Here is a 14,932-nt window from a genome sequence, read left to right as displayed (position 1 = left end):
CATTGTTGACAAGATTCCAAGTTCCATTTTGCCATTTTAAACACTCGGTTTACCATTTGCAGATAGGATTGTTTTGTAGCCACGTTTTTCATACTGAGGTAACCTATATGATGTCCCCATTTTGTCTCCTCAGTGGTGTTTGGGCAGTTTGCCTACTTTCAGACGGCAATGAATGACTCAGTGGAACTATTTGATGGGGCCAATCAGAATGCCAGGCTGCTAAGCTCCCTCGCTGGGTCTCATTCTGGTACGTAATAGCTTTCCATTCTTTCCGTTGTTAAATGAACAAAACCGATGGAAAACACACACGCACATGCGGATGTTGTTGGGGAAGACAAGAGGTGTTAATACAAAAAGGTCTCAGCATGATCCCTGTATTAATAACTGCTGTTGGCACTTGGTTACTGTCTCATTCAAAATGTTTTCATTTCAGTAATTCATATTGCGACATAACGTCCATATTGCGACATAACATTCATATTGCGACTTGATGTCCATGCCATATCAGAAATAAGCAATGCTTCAATGATCACGAGTATCCATGGTTTCAGTCCTTAGGCTACTGTTGCCGTCTACACTGTTCTTACCCCTAGATGGCTTCAGAGAGAGCTTGTGTGGCCTACCACTTTGCGATTGAGCCGTTGTTGCTCCCAGTCCTTAGGCCTCTCTCTCAGGATTTTTGTATTATTTAAAGCCACCTAATAAAATACGAAAAATTCAACACCTGTCCTCATCCGATTTATTGCTGGTATTAACAGAGGAAGGTAATTACATTTCAGAACAGAAATCAGCCTCAACTTTACATTCTTCTGAGGATTGATTAAGGCTGTTGGATATAAACTGTTTGTATGGGACCTTGTACTATTCAGATTTGTGTTATTCTGCAGTGCAACAATATATTCCCAAGGGAGATGATGGGCTTTGACTTTGTCTTTGGATTTCACCATTCAGGAATTCAGTATGTGATGTGCTATATAAAATTTAAATGGAAAGGTTATACTGAATTAGATAACATATTAATTACCTCTGACATTTGTCCAAGACGTGTATACTAATATTTTCTGTACACTATTCCTTTGCACTAGTAATTGAGATTTTCTATCAACAAGTAACTTGATGTGTTTTCCCTGTCTATTCATGGTGACATTTGAATTATAATGATACATTAGATCATAATGCATTGGCTGTGTTCACCTTAATGGAGGCTGATTAGCAACCTACATTAGCCACATCCACAATAAGCTACTCTACCTAATTATAGGCGTTCAAATGTCATGGCTTTCAATAAGTTCACGCCATCAAGAAGACACTTCCTACCATGTTTTCATTGTCACAGCTGATTACGTTTTACAAGACTCAGGCCTACAAATGTGTAGCCTATACAAAGTTGTTTGCTTGTCCAACATTCTCATTATTGATAAGACTTTGTTCTTCCTCTTATTATTAAGAGAGTCCTCTACTGCATAGACCATACTTAAAAGTTCAACTGCCAACAGCATGCTATTTACCCAGCAAGATCTTGAATGGGAGCTAGTATATTTATAAGAAGCAATTCATCATGCAGCTGAGGTTTTGTTCTGTATAGCACACAAGAAGGGTCGGGAATCTCAAGAAAGGCCACTGTTGGCTTCATAGGGTTAATACTGAGTCAGCATATTGTGTGCGTTTAAAAAAAACATTTATTCATCCTTTTTTTGCAGGAGAGACCTTGCCCCTGGCGACATCAAACCAAATTATGGTGCGATTTACTGCAAAGAATGGTCCTTCCGCCAGGGGTTTCCACTTTGTTTACCAAGGTATGTTTATATACTGTATGAACAGGTAATACGTTGCAATATATACATACTCAGGTCATGCATGACCTTTCCTTACTGTTTTTACCCCTGTGGCAGTAGGTGTGTTTCTGAGGGTCCTGGAGGCCTCCTGAAGCCCTCCATCCCCAGGCAGCAAAGGGTCTTATCTATCCATGTTATGGTTCCCATGGTTGTCAGGCTGTTCAAGGCGTTTGCCATTATCTCTCTTGCCCCATGGGAGCCTAGGGTGCCAGTACTCTAATCATTATACCTGCGCAAGGCATGTCATGGTAAAAGGGATTTCTAGCTGCTTTAGTAGGCAATGAGCAGAAGGGCTCATACAGATACACTATAGAACAGTATGTTGAAAGTGTCGTATCCAATATTTAAGGACTCCCTCTCTCTTGCATAATCAATATAAAATGTCACACATTAATATATAAAATATAAACCCACATGTTTTATAAAACGTTTCCAGGATGGCAGAGTACGATTTTTATTTTTTCTTTCTTAACTCAATCCTTTCAGATTCCTTAAATCCAATGATGCCTTTGGCTTTTATCATCGAGGTGTCATGTCTACTTTATTTTAGTGTCATTTAGAGGTTCTCTCTCTTGTAGATAATAGCTCACCTCAGGACACATCAAGCATTTTCTCTCTCTGTCAAAATTGTAATAAATAAGCTATGTGAATTACATGAACTTTTACTGTCAGCTGCCTTATAAAAATGAATGATCTCAAATTGTAATTTTTCATGAAGTATGTTGAGCACATATACTGTACAGTGTTTACCAGACTGTGGGGATGGAAGGGTTTTTAAAATACTCCCTGACAGTTAGGATAGTTTGTTTGGTACTTGGAGGTATCCAAGTCATGATTGCAGAACACACTCCGCTCTGGTACCTATCTAGAAATATCTGACACAATCCCTCCCAGCCCAACAGTAAAGGCCTCAATATTGCACTAATGTATACTATATACTGTAGATAAAATAGTATTTGAACTCTTACCCCCCCCCTCCCCCCCCCCCAAAAAAAAAAAAAAAACATTCACATGTGAAGATCGGATATGGAGTTTCACACGTGAAAAACCTTAACGTGTGAAAATCTCACTTTCACGTCACATGTGAAAAACATTCACGTCTGTGAGAGAAGAGAGGACAAGGCCATGCATGCAGTGGTACATAATGTTTTGCTATACTGTAGTACAGATTGTAACCAGTCATGTTTTGAATATCAGATATATATATATTTGGTTTCATTGTCATCTTCCATGCCTTGGTGTCCTGAGTGTTCATGATTGAATAACAAAGTTATAACACATGCTGAAGTGTTTTTACTTCAGCATGAATTAGCCATTAGTATGGCTGATGATACACTGAGATCATTCTAAAGATCTCAAATGTCCATAATGACAAATCATATATTACAACCACATTGTATTGCAATTTTCCTGTGAGCTTTAAGCGAAGAGTTCACACATCTAGGTGTTAAACACTGGGTACTATTTTCTTTGTAGCTGTTCCTCGCACCAGTGACACGCAGTGCAGCTCTGTCCCAGAGCCACGCTACGGCAGACGGATTGGGTCCGAGTTCTCAGCTGGTTCCATTGTTCGCTTTGAGTGCAACCCTGGGTATCTGCTACAGGGATCCAAAGCCATCAAATGCAATGTGGTCCCCAATGCGCTAGCTCAGTGGAATGATACTGTGCCCGCTTGTGCTGGTAAGCCTCCTCAAATCAGTCACATTTGTGGAGATTGATTTAGAGATGGGTACATGTTGTTGTAAAAGGGAAATTCCACCACTTTTCAACCTGGTATTAATTATCACCAGACCCATACCGAGTCTGTGAAAACGACTCATTTCCACTATCTGCCGTTAAAATAAATGTTTTTACTTCATATATTTTTTGCGGTAAAACGTAGGAATGCGCCGTTTTTACATATGTAGACATTGGTATGGTGCTGAGATAATGAATATGAGGTTGAAATGTGGTGCAATTGCCCTTTAAGAACATACAGTGTGTAGAACATCTAATAGATATGTCATAATTTTTTACATTTGTAAGTTACCATAAACACCATAAACATACTGAGATATTGAGAAGTTGATTCTTTAGTCACAATAATGTTCTAAACTCAGCAAAAAAAGAAACGTCCCTTTTTCAGGACCCTGTCTTTCAAAGATAATTCGTAAAAATCCAAATAACTTCACAGATCTTCATTGTAAAGGGTTTAAACACTGTTTCCCATGCTTGTTCAATGAACCATAAGCAATTAATGAACATGAACCTGTTGAACGGTCGTTAAGACACTAACAGCTTACAGTTGGTAGGCAATTAAGGTCACAGTTATGAAAACCTAGGACACTAAAGAGGCCTTTCTACTGACCCTGAAAAACACCAAAAGAAAGATGCCCAGGGTCCCTGTTCATCTGCGTGAATGTGCCTTAGATGTGGCCAGGGCAATAAATTGCAATGTCCGTACTGTGAGATGCCTAAGACAGCGTTACAGGGAGACAAAACGGACAGCTGCTCGTCCTCGCAGTGGCAGACCACATGTAACAACACCTGCACAGGATCGGTACATCCGAACATCACACCTGCAGGATAGGTACAGGATGGCAACAACAACTGCCCGAGTTACACCAGGAATGCACAATCCCTCCATCAGTGCTCAGACTGTCTGCAATAGGCTGAGAGAGGCTGGACTGAGGGCTTGTAGGCCTGTTGTAAGGCAGGTTCTCACCAGACATCACCGGCAACAACGTCGCCTATGGGCACAAACCCACCGTTGCTGTACCAGACAGGACTGGCAAAGAGTGCTCTTCTCTGATGAGTCACGGTTTTGTCTCACCAGGGGTGATGGCTGGATTATTGTTTATCGTCGAAGGAATGAGCGTTACACCGAGACCTGCACTCTGGAGCGGGATTGATTTGGAGGTGGAGGGTCATGGTCTGGGGCGGTGTGTCACAGCATCACCAAACTGAGCTTGTTGTCATTGCAGGCAATCTCAACGCTGTGCATTACAGGGAAGACATCCTCCTCTCTCATGTGGTACCCTTCCTGCAGGCTCATCCTGACATGACCCTCCAGCATGACAATGCCACCAGCCATACTGCTCGTTCTGTGCGTGATTTCCTACAAGACAGGAATGTCAGTGTTCTGCCATGGCCAGTGAAGAGCCCGGACCTCAATCGCATTGAGCCCGTCTGGGACCTGTTGGATCAGAGGGTAAGGGCTAGGGTCATTCCCCCCAGAAATGTCCGGGAACTTGCAGGTGCCTTGGTGGAAGAGTGGGGTAACATCTCACAGCAAGAACTGGCAAATCTGGTGCAGTCCATGAGGAGGAGATGCACTGCAGTACTTAATGCAGCTGGTGGCCACACCAGATACTGACTGTTACTTTTGATTTTGATCCCCCCCTCCTCCCCCCTTTGTTCAGGGACACATTATTCCATTTCTGTTAGTCACATGTCTGTGGAACTTGTTCAGTTTATGTCTCAGTTGTTGAATCTGGTTATGTTCTTACAAATATTTACGCATGTTAAGTTTGCTGAAAATAAATGCAGTTGACAGTGAGAGGACATTTATTTTTTTGCTGAGTTTATATAGAATTATAAACTGGGTGGTTCGAGCCCTGAATGCTGATTGGCTGACAGTTGTGGTATATCAGACCGTATGCCATGTGTATGACAAAACCATTTATTTTTACTGCTCTAATTACGTTGGTAATCAGTTTATAATAGCAATAAGGCACCTCGGGGGTTTGTGGTATATGGCCAATATACCACAGCTAAGGTCAGTGTCGAGGCACTCCGCGTTGCATTGTGCTTAAGAACAGCCCTTAGCCATGGTATATTGGCCATATACCACACCTCTGGCCTTATTGCTTAAATGACTCATGTCAAATTTCCCCTCGGTGTCTTGACTCACCATGGCTACAGGAACCTGGCATGTGCCCCATTCAATGTGACTCTAATTTCCCCTCTGTTTCGCTCCCCAGTTCCATGCAGCGGTAATCTGACAGAGAGAAGAGGCACCATCCTCTCCCCCGGATTCCCCGAGCCCTATGGGAACAGCTTGAACTGCGTGTGGAAAATCATTGTCACCGAAGGAGCTGGGATTCAGGCAAGTACAAAGGGGGCAGGTCTGAACTCATCGAAAGTAATAAGCTACACCGACAGACAGAGAAGAGAGGGAAAATTGTATTTTTTGAGTGACAGGCTATAGCACATTTTAACCGTCAGTCGTCCTACTGAGAAGAAAAGAAAATTAGACGGTATAAATTAGACCCGTTGCCAGCAGAAGTAGTTTTAAAGCACATAAAAAACAGCTGCAGTCTTATTGCTATTGATCGTGCCCTAATGAGAACAACTCGTTTTTTTAAATACTTCTTACAAGAGCACAGTATAAAACCTGGTTTTATGTCTATAGCAGGAAAGAAAACTTCCCTCAATTAAAAACACCAGTCTCTCATCTAACCATTCAAAATGCTTGTCCTTTCAGAGAGATGGCATGTACATTCTTTTTGTCACTCTATTTACGTATTTTTTTCTTTTGCAGATTCAAGTAATGAGCTTCGCCACTGAGCATAATTGGGATTCCTTAGAAATCTATGATGGAGGGGATATGACAGCTCCTAAACTTGGAAGCTTTTCAGGTGGGAATTGGATTACTTAATCATGCATGGAATCACACGTTTCCCCTTGAGATATCATGTCTGTGTGCAATATAATACTTATTGCGAATTAGGTTTCATGTGTTTTACAGAATTGTTACAGGTCTATTATTTTGAAGACCACAATAAAAATGAAACCGACTCATGTTATGTTCCGTAGTTCTTCTAGGGGACTGAACATTGATCATGGGTCCAATACCTTTCTCCGCAATCTTTTACACAGCCAACCAATGTCCCTATCGTCATGTTGGATGACTCACAGTATTAGCTCCAGAGACCTTTTGAAATCCAGTTGGCAGCCATCTTGGCCTTTGGTGCCTCCCAGTTAATCCTAGGAACAGCATTTCTACAACTGAATAGCTGTGTCTGATATCTAATGAAGATGTTGAATGCTATGGCTGCATTAGGTATGATCAGTGATATGTATGGGCATATTCCATCCTTGTGAAAATAGAGGGCACTTCCCCTGTCTGGCAAATGTGTGGGTTTATCAATCTTGAGTAGATCCATTAGTTCATTACTTTCAGTATGTGTACGTGATTTTAAATGATTCAGTAAGCGAGGTCAGTTGGAGAAGAAGGTCATGACGGACATGTACATTGGGGACATGTTGGAACTCCTCCATAGGAATGAATATAATTCTGCAGTATTTCAATTCAATATTTCAAGGACGAAATTACATACAGTATATTTAAGTATTTTTGTTGTTGTAGTGGGGACAGTAACATTAGTACTTTCTAAAAAGTATTCTTTAAGGAAAATGTTTAAAAAAAAATATATAAAACTTCAATTTGAAGTTTGGGGTCACTTAGACATTTCCTTGTTTTTGAAAGAAAAGCACATTTTTTGTCCATTAAAATAACTTCAAATTGATCAGAAATACAGTGTAGACATTGTTAAGGTTGTAAATGACTATTGTAGCTGGAAAGGGCAGATTTTTTTATGGAATATCTACATAGGCGTACAGAGGCCCATTATCAGCAACCATCACTCCTGTGTTCCAATGGCACGTTGTGTTAGCTAATCCAAGTTCATTATTTTAAAAAGGCTAATTTATCATTAGAAAACACTTTTGCAATTATGTTAGCACAGCTGAAAACTGTTGTTCTGATTAAAGAAGCAATAAAACTGGCTTTCTTTAGACTAGTTGAGTATCTGGAGCATCAGCATTTGTGGGTTCGATTATAGGCTCAAAATGGCCAGAAACAAAGAACTTTCTTCTGAAACTCGTCAGTCTATTCTTGTTCTGAGAAATGAAGGCTATTCCATGCGAGAAATTGCCAAGAAACTGAAGATCTGGTACGATGCTGTGTACTACTCCCTTCACAGAACAGCTCAAACTGGCTCTAACCAGAATAGAAAGAGGAGTGGGAGGCCCCGTTGCACAACTGATCAAGAAGACAAGTACATCAGTGTCTACTTTGAGAAACAGACGCCTCACAAGTCCTCAACTGGCAGCTTCAATAAATAGTACCCGCAAAACACCAGTCTCAACGTCAACAGTGAAGATCCAACTCCGGGATGCTGGCCTTCTAGGCAGTTCATCTGTGCTAACATAATTGCAAAAGGGTTTTATAATGATCAATTAGCCTTTTAAAATTATAAACTTGGATTAGCTAACACAATGTGCCATTGGAACACAGGAGTGATGGTTGCTGATAATGGGCCTCTGTACGCCTACGTAGATATTCCATTAAACATCAGCCGTTTCCAGCTACAATAGTCATTTACAACATTAACAATGTCTACACTGTATTTGTGATTAATTTGATGTTATTTTAATAGACAAAAAATGTGCTTTTCTTTCAAAAACAAGAACATTTCTAAGTGACCCCAAACTTTTGAACGGTAGTTTATACGTACATTTAGTTCACATAATATCATTTAAAAGTATGCATTAATGTGTCTGTAATCTAATAAACGTGCCAAAAACAAATGCAGACATGAATAAATACATATCTATATCTTCCACAATACAGTTCGTTCAGAAAGTATTCAGACCCCTTGACTTTTTCCACATTTTGTTACATTACAGACTTTTTTTTACTCATCAATCTACTCAATCTACACACAATACCCCATAACGACAAAGTAAAAACAGGTTTTAAGAAATGTTTGCAAGTTTATAAAAAAAAAAAAAACTAATATCTCATTTACATAAGTATTGAGACCCTTTACTCAGTACTTTGTTGAAGGACCTTTGGCAGCGATTACAGCTTCAAGTCTTCTTGGGTATGATGCTGCAAGCTTGGCACACCTGTATTTGGGGAGTTTCTCCCATTCTTCTCTGCAGATCCTCTCAAGCTCTGTCAGATTGGATGGGGAGCGTCGCTTTACAGCTATTTTCAGGTCTCTCCATAGATTTTCGATCAGGTTCAAGTCCGGGCTCTGGGTGGGCCACTCAAGGACATTGAGACTTGTCCCGAAGCCACTCCTGCATTTGTCTTTGCTGTGTGCTTAGGGTCATTGTCCTGTTAGAAGGTGAACCTTCGCCCCAGTCTGAGGTCCTGAGCACTCTGGAGCAGGTTTTCATCAAGGATCTCTCTGTACTTTGCTCCGTTCATCTTTGCCTCGATCATGACTGACCTCCCAGTCCCTGCTGCTGAAAAACATCCCACAGCATGATGCTGCCAGCACCATTCTTCACCGTAGGGATGGTGCCAGGTTTTCTCCAGACGTGGCCCTTGGCATTCAGGCCTAAGAGTTCGATCTTGGTTTCATCAGACCACAGAATCTTGTTTCTCATGGTCTGAGAGTCTTTAGGTGCCTTTTGGCAAACTCCAAGCTGGCTGTCATGTGCCTTTTACTGAGGAGTGGCTTCTGTCTGGCCACTTTATCATAAAAGCCTGATTGGTGGAGTGCTGCAGAGATGGTTGTCCATCTGGAATGTTCTCCCATCTCCACAGAGGAACTCTAAAGCTCCGTCAGAGTGACCATCAGGTTCTTGGTCACCTCCCTGACCAAGGCCCTTCTCCCCTGATTGCTCAGTTTGGTCGGGCGGACAGCTCTAGGAAGAGTCTTTGTGGTTTCGAACTTCTTCCATTTCAGAATAATGGAGGCCACTGTGTTCTTGGGGACCTTCAATGCTGCAGAAATCTTTTCATACCCTTCCCCAGATCTGTTCCTCTACACAATGTTGTCTCGGAGCTCTACGGACAATTCTTTCGACATCATGGCTTGGTTTTTGCTCTGACATGCACTGTCAACTGTGGGACCCTATATAGACAGGTGTGTGCCTTTCCATATCATGTCCAATCAATTGAATTTACCACAGGTGGATTCCAATCAAGTTGTAGAAACATCTCAAGGATGATCAATGGAAACAGGATGCACCTGAGCTCAATTTTGAGTCTCATAGCAAAGGGTCTGAATACTTATGTAAATAAGGTGTTTCAGTTTTTGTTATTTTTAATAAATCTGGAAAAATTTCGAAACCTTTTTTTGCTTTGTCATTATGGGTTATTGTGTGTGGATTGCTGAGGATTTTTTTATTTAATCCTTTTTAGAATATGGCTGTAACGTAACAAATTGTGGAAAAAGTCAAGGGGTCTGAATACTTTCCGAAGGCACTGTATGTTATACAATGGTGGAGGAGTGCCAAGATGGTGGCTTTAAAACAGCGCCCCTGTTAGCCATCTAGTGTATATATAAACCATTTGGTGCACCAGTGGGTGAAGGGTGTCTTAACTTGCGTCTGTCCTCCTTTATACAACCTGATCATGCTAAATGCCAGCTGATAGGTGTTAGCTGTGTGGGAGTGTTAAACTGTGGGGGATTTCCATGGCAGGTTATGTTGTCAAGCCTCCCCATCTGTGATATTTTAGGATGTCCTCCGTGGGTCAAAACTACACATCCTTTATGTTAGAAAATATAGATATAAGAATGGACACATCTGTTACACACACCAAGACAGTCGTGAAGAGGACAGGACAACGCCTCTTCTCCCTAAGGAGGCTAAAAGGATTTGGCATGTGCCTTCAGATCCTCAAAAAGTTATACAGCTGCACCATTGAGAGCCTCTTAACAGGCTGCATCACCTCTTGGTATGGCAAGTGCTTGGCATCCGACCGTAAGGTGCTACAGAGGGTAGTGCGTACGGCCCAGTACATCACTGTGGCCGAGCTCCCTGCCATCCAGGACCTCTATACCAGGCGGTGTCAGAGGAAGGCCCTAAAAATTGTTAAAGACTCTAGTCACCAAAGTGATAGACTGTTCTTTCTGCTACCACACGGCAAGCGGTATCGATGCACCAAAAACCCTGAACAGCTTCTACCCCCAAGCCATAAGACTGATAAATAGTTAGTTAAATAGTTAACCAAATAGCTACCCGGATCTCTGCGTTGACCATTTTTGCACTAACTTCTTTTGACTCATCAAATACACTGTTGCTAGTATTTATTATCTATCCTGTTGCCTAGTCACTTTATCCCTAGTTATATGTACATATCTACCTCAATTAGCTCGTACCCCTGCAAGCTGACTCTGTACTGGTATCCCGTGTATATAACCAAGGTATTGTTACTCATTGTGTATTTGTTATTACTTTTATTATTACATGTTTTACTTTTCTATTATTTCACTATTTTCTTTCTCTCTGGGAAGACTAACATTTCAATGTGACGAATAACATTTGATTTGATTTGATTACCCTGGTCTCTCCAGCAGGAGGGGATCTCCTGCAGCGGGAAAGGGGGGATTAACCTTTTTTGTGCCTCCCAATGGATATACGTGTAGCCATGCCCCGAGCAATGCCTTCTACAAGCCTGTAATGAACTCAGCTAGTGTCACAACAACAGGCTTAGAAAAGGTCAGGCAACTAGGGAGTCATGTGGCTTTAAGGCAAAATGTCTATGCTAAGATATCATTCTGAATGTATTAGTTCACGTGGTTCACCACTGCCGCACTCCTCTAAGCCAAGGCTTTAAATGCAACAAAAAAATGGTTGTCTTGGCCATCTAGCGAAGAAATAAATAATGATGTCAGAGAACACCTGGTGACGGTTGTGTATGACTCATTGAATCTAAAGGAAAATACAATGGTAATTTACCTCCATTTTGAGCTGGGTTGTCCAAATGGCACAGGCACTGAGTCATCTTTAACATCGGTGAAATGTCTCCAAATCAGTAATCAGTGACATTAGGAGGGAATAAGAGAGAGGCCGTATCGTGTGCAGTGGCACGTTAAAATGCACCGTTTCCCCTTCATCGTTGTGTGGTCCGCCTTTACATCCTTGACATCCTCACCATTATAATCAGTCTTTTTATTCTTCTTTTAGTTACAAATCCATTAGTATAATTCTCTTAATTAAACTGTCGGAAATGCTTTGTGTTCTCTGTCGCCTTCCTTTTTGCATGATGTATCATACAGGATTAATCACACTTAATCAAATACCAATTCAATTACAATTGAATGAGGCTTATCTTTTCTGTTTACCACTATCCCCTATTACCACTATTAACAGTAGAATGTGCAAATTATGAGGATATGCTGTTGAAAAATGGTAAACGTGATATTTGTTGAAAAGTCCACTTCACAGTAGCTGCTGTTGTTGCATAGTTTGGTATTCCTTGCCTCAAATTGATTTCAGATTGTGGCTTTAATTGCTTTTGCCGTGAATACTTACATTTGAAGCATGATTCATTTGTGATCGATGGAAATATTTAATAATTAATCATACTTCAAATGTAAGTATTCACTGCAAAAGTAATTAAATCCACAATCTGAAATACATTTTATAGGACTCCAAAGATCAAATCAAATGCTATTTGTCACATGCTTCATAAACAATAGGTGTAGACTAACAGTGAAATGCTTACTTACAGCCCTTCCCAACAATGCAAAGAGAAAAAATAGAAATAATATGAAAAGAATAAAACAAAGAATAAATACACAATAGCTTGGCTATGTACACGGTATAGCAGTACTGAGTCGATGTGCAGGGGTACAAGGTATTTGAGGTAGACATGTACATATACTGTAGGTAGGGATAAAGTGACTAGGCAACATGACAGATAATAAACAGTAGCAGCAGCATATGTGATGAGTCAAAAGAGTTTGTGCAAAAAGGGTCAATGCAGATAGCCCGGGTAGTTGCTCATTTACTGTTGCCGTCGCTCGATAGCGACAGTTTATGTCTGTATACCTCTCATTCTGTGGCCATTGTGGCTATTTATGGGGTTTATGTCTATATACCTCTCTCATTCTGTGGCCATTGTGGCTATTTATGGGGTTTTGTTTCATCATGTTTAGAGATGAATGCCAAGTGGTTTTAATGTAAAAAATATATATATGGTAAATTGTATTTCAAGATTGGTTTTCCATCTTTACAAAAAATAAAATTACCCTGCTTCCTGGCTGAAAGTTCACATCAAGAATTTCTTTAATCATAAGGTTCTAGACTGCCTAATAATACTAAATGTGCCAGATTCAATCCCGCAAAGTGCATTTTAAGCTCATCTGTGACTTATCTGACAAGCTCTGAAAACACTGGAGATGCCGTCTCACTAATAGAGATGATGGACCTCTGAATAGCTGGACAGCGGATGAGCTTTACAGAGCTGTCAAACTTCATCCAGAAATTATTAGTCAAGTCATTCAAGCGTAAAGGAGCATTTTACAGACTGCAATCATCAGCATAATGTACTCAGACAATTTTATGCCCGCCCGTTCTTCTACTGCCATGCTATGCTGGATCCCATAGCATTACAGAAACCCATTGCAAACTTGGTAGCTCACTGACATGATTTGCAGGTGAACATATCGTAATGTCTATCAAGTCAGGGGTCTCCTCCTAAAGCAGGAGAGCTTTAGTCATTTCATCAGAGTTATTCATGTGATTGATTATAAACGTGTTAAGTCAGTCAACGGTTTGTCATGAATGAGTGAAGGGTATATTGCTGTCTCATAGCATAGAGTTAAAACCTGTGAAGATGGCCTCCGAGGATACAGATGTAATAATAGGGTTGCAGAATGCTGGAAACTTTCCACGGCTTTCCAGAAATCCTGGTTGGAGGATTTCAGATTTCCTGTTTATTCCGTCGTGATGGAAGGAATTTTCCAACCAGGGTTTATGGAAAACCTATTTATTTTTTATTACCAGGTTTTTGCAACGCTATGTGTGACATCGATGAAGAGCATAAAAATAATTGCTTTCTCTAACTATGTCACAGAACTTGTGAGCTGGGGTTTGAACATAATATCCTGAAAATATAAAAGCTGGTGTCTCAACAGAATATGTTGCTGTATCTTTAATCTGCCCAGGGGAGTTTCAACATTTCTTTATTAAACTGACCAATGCCCAAGACACCAGAGATTTATTGCTATTATAAAGTTTGACACAAGTGATGAATGACACTGTTTCAGGTTATATAACCGCATATACGCTATTTTTCAACCACATGTTTGCTTACTCATGATGAACACTGTGTTCTGATTTTCAGCAGCCTGAGCCAAAGCATATCATCCAAAAACATAGGATATCTACCACCCTGATCAAATCAAATCAAATTGTATTTGTCACGTGCGCTGAATACAACAGGTGTAGTAGACCTTAAAGTGAAATTCTTACTTACAAGTCCTAACCAACAATGCAGTTTAAAATATATATATAATGAATAAGAAATAAAAGTAACAAACAATTAAAGAGCAGCAGTAAAATAACAATAGCGAGGCTTTATACAGGGGGTACTTGTACAGAGTCAATGTGCGGGGGCACCGGTTAGTCGAGGTAATTGAGGTAATATGTACATGTAGGTAGAGTTATCCAAGTGACTATGCATAGATGGTTCCCTGTGAGCTCTGTAGACTTTTAACATTTTGACTTTTCCTATCTGTGGTGGTATGGTTGACTGCCCCCTGGAAACATTTGATGAGAACTCTCCCCTGGGAGCTCAGATACTGAAGAACAGAAACAAACTTCAGTGACCATTGTCTGTTAGAATTTCAAAGCATGTTTTTTTATTCCCCTTCCCCCCTTTCCCCTCTTTTCATTTGGTTGACCTCCAAAAAGGAAAGTATTTTATAGAGGAGGAAAAATGTCCATAGAATAGTGAACAGCTGTTCACCTTATTCTGTTTTGGCCATTGATATAAACTGTAGTCACTTGACGAACCAACCCTCCAGAAAACATCCATATATATTCAGAATTGCAAATGGAACTTCTTTCAACAGTGAGATGAATGTAGATTTCTCCTGTGTGATGTATTTCAGGTACAACTGCTCCAGCCTTGCTGAACAGTACCTCCAACCAGCTCTACCTTCACTTCCAGAGTGATATCAGTGTTGTTGCTGCTGGATTCCACCTTGAGTACAAAAGTGAGTACAGTGTGTGTCTCATCATGAAACCTTCATTTTCTCCATATCCTCTGACCTTGTGAAATAAAGGAATCTACAAGATTTCCTCTTGGCTAATAAAATGTTGCTTACTCTCTCTCTCTCTCTCTCTCTCTCTCTCTCTCTCTC

The 14,932-nt window shown here is 40.5% G+C and overlaps 1 protein-coding gene across 1 annotated transcript in view; it reads left to right on the top strand.

The window, feature by feature from the left end:
* The window catches only part of LOC139580473 (CUB and sushi domain-containing protein 1-like), a 451,300-nt gene that overhangs the window by 367,235 nt on the left and 69,133 nt on the right, over window positions 1-14,932 (top strand). Inside the window, exons 32-37 of the mRNA XM_071409207.1 lie at window positions 134-247; window positions 1,701-1,796; window positions 3,312-3,515; window positions 5,798-5,922; window positions 6,358-6,454; window positions 14,681-14,785. Coding sequence (XP_071265308.1) covers window positions 134-247; window positions 1,701-1,796; window positions 3,312-3,515; window positions 5,798-5,922; window positions 6,358-6,454; window positions 14,681-14,785 — 741 coding nt within the window. The remainder of the gene's footprint in view (window positions 1-133; window positions 248-1,700; window positions 1,797-3,311; window positions 3,516-5,797; window positions 5,923-6,357; window positions 6,455-14,680; window positions 14,786-14,932) is intronic.

The sequence above is a fragment of the Salvelinus alpinus genome, chromosome 7 (assembly GCF_045679555.1).
Source record: "Salvelinus alpinus chromosome 7, SLU_Salpinus.1, whole genome shotgun sequence".
Classification (NCBI taxonomy): Eukaryota; Metazoa; Chordata; class Actinopteri; order Salmoniformes; family Salmonidae; genus Salvelinus; species Salvelinus alpinus.
This window is presented reverse-complemented; position numbering and strand designations above follow the sequence as displayed.